The 5,459-nt window shown below is 39.7% G+C and overlaps 1 protein-coding gene across 5 annotated transcripts in view; it reads left to right on the top strand.

The window, feature by feature from the left end:
- The first annotated feature begins 2,314 nt into the window (after window positions 1-2,314).
- lama2 (laminin, alpha 2) overlaps window positions 2,315-5,459 on the top strand; it is a 216,933-nt gene continuing 213,788 nt past the window's right edge. For all 5 annotated transcript variants that reach the window (XM_061707051.1, XM_061707050.1, XM_061707048.1 and 2 more), the window contains exon 1: window positions 2,315-2,437. In XM_061707051.1, the coding sequence (XP_061563035.1) occupies window positions 2,371-2,437 (67 nt within the window). In that variant the 5' untranslated portion in view covers window positions 2,315-2,370. The remainder of the gene's footprint in view (window positions 2,438-5,459) is intronic.

The raw sequence follows: 5,459 nt of genomic DNA, 5'->3' as shown, positions 1-5,459 counted from the left end.
CTTTGGCTTCAGTGTCCACAGACTCAGCAGCTATGTCTCTGGAGGTCTTAAGGTGTAGATGGGAGCTTGACCAGCACACGGAAATATACAAAAAAATAAATGAATAAAATGGAAAACCAAACACACTAAAATGTTGGCCCATTAAGTAACTGTTCAGTGAAGGGATTCACACTTAACAGCCACAGGAAGACATCTGCACAACAGGTGTGCAACGTGATTGACAAGCTGTTGAGGTGTAACATTATAATATGCCCGCGCTTTCATGGATGGAGAAGTAAACAGCTTTAATGGCCCAAACAGTAGTTAAGTACACATAAGGGTGTATTGAAGGGAAAAACTCTGAAAATTTGAGTAGTTATTTATTTCTTTATGAATAAAATCCACACGATCCACAATAATGTGCTCAAAAAAATATAAATCACTTTGAGAAAGTGCAATATGGTAGTGATTTGTTATTTTATAACTGCTTTGTGTTTGACTATGAGAATGTTTTTGAAAATAGAGACTATTATCACCAGTACTCGAGTTGTAAAAAGAAATCAGGGGGGGATGGTTTACCATATGGGGACAGATAGTTTGTGCTGATTACAAATAATACATTACAAATAATAGCACTGACCAAAACACCTGCAGAAATACTGCAGGAATGACATAGCAGCAGTTAAATGCAGCCTTCTGTAAGCTTTAAATATCCACTGGGCTTAGATCAAATACATCAAAACACAAAAATAAAAAACAGTTTTCTGAACTTATCAACATCCCTCTGTCCTTCACATGATAAGTAAAATGGATCACTGCAAAAACTCAAAATCTTAACAAGAATATTTGTCTTATTTCTAGTTAAAGGAGCTGTATGTAAGAGCAAAAATAAAACGAATCATAAAATGACCCCGATATGTCAACAGACATTTAAAAATCATGTTCATTTCAAATACTTATGTGACTGACAACAGCACTCGAGCCAGGATATTCCAGTTTAAAAAGAGGAGTTGCAGCCCTCAACTGATGTTTATGTTGTCATTTTTTGTTTTGGCCTGAAGCTCCACCCTCCACCTATCTCCCAATCACCAAGTCAGTATTGTTTCTGAAGCTCCACCCTCCACCTATCTCCCAATCACCAAGTCAGTATTGTTTCTGAAGCTCCACCCTCCACCTATCTCCCAATCACCAAGTCAGTATTGTTTCTGAAGCTCCACCATCCACCTATCTCCCAATCACCAAGTCAGTATTGTTTCAGCGTCCGGGTTGCCAGCTCCTCTCTAATTATCGCAGCCATGGCAGCCTACGTTCCTGCTGCATTCTGCAGCCTACCTGGCAACCTCTGGTCGGGGGAGGAGGGGGAGGGTACACGCCGCTCAACAATATTTTGAAAGTGACTGCAGTACCAGTTTTGGCCATTTCTTACAGACGGCTCCTTTAAAATGTCTCATTTAGTAAAACAAATCTCATTACACTTAAAACAAGACTCATCACTGGAAATAACAACAATTTTCACCTGTTTCAAGTAAATTTTCACTTGAAATAAGTAGAAAAATCTGCCAGTGGAACAAGATTTTTTTGCTTGTAATGAGAAGATAAATTTTGTCCCACTGGCAGATTTTCTACTTATTTCAAATGAAAATGTACTTGAAACAGGTGAAAATTGTCAAATAAGTTATTTTTCTGGTGATGACTCTAAATGTTGAAATAGCAGTAAAACCACATTCATTGATGAAATGACATAAGGGATGGAAATGGGGGATGGCAGTTTTACAGGGGGGATGATTTTGACCGTTTTTATTTCAGGGGGGATGCCACCCCCCCCTCATCTCGAGTACTGATTATCACAGTTTTCCTTCATTTCAGTACTGCGTCTGCTTTTATGAGGAGACATGTTTTGCCCCAAAGCGCAGTGAGCGGTGCAGGTCAGCAGGGGGGGCCATGGAGTAGTAGTGCATTTAACTGGGAAAACTGGTGGGTTTAAAAAGAAAAAAAGACAAAAAAAGACCAGTGGTTTAGCACTGGTTTCATATCTATCTATCTATCTATCTATCTATCTATCTATCTATCTATCTATCTATCTATCTATCTATCTATCTATCTATCTATCTATCTATCTATCTATCTATCTATCTATCTATCTATCTATCTATCTATCTATCTATCTATCTATCTATCTATCTATCTATCTATCTATCTATCTATCTATCTATCTATCTATCTATCTATCTCCCTCCAGAGAGGAGGGGAGAAGGGAGGAAGAGGAGGAGGAGTGCAAAGGAGAGTTTGGCTCAACTTGTGTGAAACTTTTTTCCCTGTCATTCAACGGAGAGCACAGCCGCGCGCGGACACGCAGCGCGCGCACCCGCCCGTCAAAGCACACCGGACAAAATGAAGCGACTCGTGCCCGTGCTTATCGCTGCGTTGCTATGGCAATGCAGCAGCGCCCAGCAGAGAGGTAAGTCATCGTGGACTGATAGATAATCGATACGGCCATATACAGGACGTTGACGAAGAAAAAAGAGAGGTTTGTACCCAGAATGACAACGAAAGCCCTGCGTCATTCAGGGGGAAAGCTCACGTTCACGTCCCTTTAATGAGCTCATCAGCCGACACCTATCACTCTTGCTTTGGTCAAATATAGTAACGAGAATAACTTATACAAACTTCCAATAGTGTGGAAATAAATACCGTTTTATCTCATTGTCAACCTTTACTGAGGGGCGCTTTACTTTTTCTCATTTGCATGTCCTCAACAAAAGAAGGAAAACCGTGTGAATGTCCCCTGGGACCTAATTTAGCAAGCATAGAGACAGACATTTGCTGCAGTCCTACATAAATAGGAGCGGAACATCAGGGACAGGACGACATGCGGAGAAGGTTTTGGCCTGCTTGTTTGTGATGTTTGGCTTCTATCAGAGACGTCCTGAGAAACACTATAGAAATAAGTCACATTTGATGTTATTTTTAGACTCATAAATCACGTTAAGTGCTTGAACTTTTAACCTCAACCTAATCACCCTTTCAAATACTTTCTGTTGACAGAACATAGATGTCACCTTTGGATGGTTTTGTTTGGAGCTGGATGACATAGTTTCACATATTGTGGAAATCCTTTTTATCTGTCTTGGTTTGCGTTGTTTCACAAACGCCAGCTGCAGATATGAAGAAACACACCAGCTGTGGTGACTAAGCCTTCAAGAAGTCAACATGACAAGTTATTTTCCATTCTCAGAAAATAATCAAGGTTTTTGTCTGATATTTATTAATTTTTTTTTTTACCTTGTCTGCACACATATTAATGGTTAATACCATGCTGGTAAAAACCTTTTTGTCTAATATTTGACCTATAGAGTCACTTTTTTCTAGGTTTTTTTTCTGGGAGTTGCAGTAATCCAGTGTTTTGCTTCAGTAGACCCATTTCGCATCAGCTTGTCAACAAGGTCTGCGTAAGTCTGCTATGACCTCTTAATTTGAGCCAGACGTGTTGGAGCTGGAAGCTAACACATGCAGCATAGTGGGCCCCGAGGACCAGGATTGGGCATTGGTACAATACTATAATACTATAATTCAAAACTGCTTCGATGCTGATGGATTGATATTTTAGTCTCAGTGGGTCGATATATGTCAGTTTAAGTTGTGATTCAATTGGGTGCAGCTTAAAGCAACCACCGTTTTTTGAGGGATTTCTTGCAATGTTTTGCACATTACTGCCATATTCACATACATGAACATTTCAGAAATGTTTCTCTCTTCTGATGCAGTTAGGGGTTCAGTAACCTGAACAAGGACCCTTTGGAAGTTTTAGAGATTGGACCTTAGAGAACAATCAGCTCTACGTCCTGAGCTAAAGCTGTTCTACTTGATATGTTAGAAGTATATGATTTTGTTATATTTTGTTTTGCAAAGGTAGGAAAGAAAAGTCAAGCCTGATGTTGCCTCTAATGCCAAATAATTTTTGCATTTTTCAATACTTTGAGATTACTACTCAGTGTCTTTACTGATGTAGTTATACACTATTTCAATACATTGTCAGATACTGCCGTAAATCCTTTTTTTAACTTCAAAAGGATAATGGTAACATAGTTCCAGCCATCCGTCCATCCGTCCGTCCGTCCATCCATCCATCCATCCATCCATCCGTCCATTTTATACACCCACTTAATCATGTCCATGGTCACTAAAGGGAAGTAGTCTGGACAATCCATCACAAGACTGTTTTATATCCATATTTATAAAAGTGTAACAGTATTTAGAGTAACAAGCCTCTATTCATTTCTAAAAGAAAAGAAAATCCACAGATTTCGCTCTGAGCAGTTACCAATGGTCAGTGGACTAACCAGATTGATGGGACGCTGATTTTGGACAGTTGTTTTTGTCATTTCAAATAATGTTTAATTAATTTCCAATTTCTATTGTTTAGGTTTTAATTGAGGTTACAGATGTGAAAAGAAAGAAACAGCAGCAAAATAGGCATGAAACCATTGACAAGGGTAGATTCATGTTTGAAAGAGATTTTCTGGATTTCAGATGAATCGACTCTTGGAACAAATCGCACCATGAAATGCACTTGAGGAAGAATCGCTGCTGTGTATTTCTGAGATGTCAGGCATTAATTCATGTACTGCTTGTCTGTGTATGTGTGTGTGGGGGGGCATGACAGTCAACAATGAAAAATGAGCAACAAAGCCTTGTTTAGAGATGGAGGTTGAAAACTGATAACATAAAATCAACATGTTCATGCAAGAATTGGTTCATATAATTATTAACAAATAAATTGTCCGACTTGACAATAAAATTCAGCAAAATTTCACTTTTGTAGAACATGTAAACAAGTGCTTCCAGTGGATAAAGGAAATCAGTGAGCTGTTTGAACATATGAGTGTTTGTAGAGTTTCTTTGCTTGTTTTGTGAGGATTGGGTGTTGGTGACTGTCACTTGAAAGATGAGAGCAACCTAATGCCTCACACACTTTTTTTCAGTTTATCCTCTTATAAACATCTCCAGCTAGTGTTGAACCCTCTGGACCTCCTGGAGAGGAGGAGGGGGTGGGTGCCGTCAGGATGGGAGTGTTTCTGCATACCCCATGTTTGCGTGTGTGTAAATGAGAGAGGGAGAAGTGAGTCAACGAGGGCGGGAGAGGCCATCTGTGTTAGGAGCCTCATTACCAGGCGTGTCAACCAGGCGTGCTCTCTATCAATGACAAAGCTCAGAGAGACACCGAGAGATAATCAGAAGAGAAGAAGAGGAGGGGGAGGAGGCAGTGGGCTGAAAAAGAGAGGAAGGGTGGCGTTCAAGAGTTGTTGGGCTTTGGATGAGACATTAATTCTTGAGATAAGATGGATGAAACAGAGATGATGGAAGGTTCAGAGGACCTGAGTAATAGGTGGAGGTTGAAGCGACACATAATCCGAGAAGATCTGAAGTATACACACAAATAGAAGTCTGAATAAAAATGGTTCCTCTGTATATGAAAATGC

This window comes from Cololabis saira, chromosome 18 (genome assembly GCF_033807715.1).
Source record: "Cololabis saira isolate AMF1-May2022 chromosome 18, fColSai1.1, whole genome shotgun sequence".
Classification (NCBI taxonomy): domain Eukaryota; kingdom Metazoa; phylum Chordata; class Actinopteri; order Beloniformes; family Belonidae; genus Cololabis; species Cololabis saira.
Note: the sequence above shows the minus strand (reverse complement) of the source record. Positions and strands in the feature narration are given on the sequence as shown.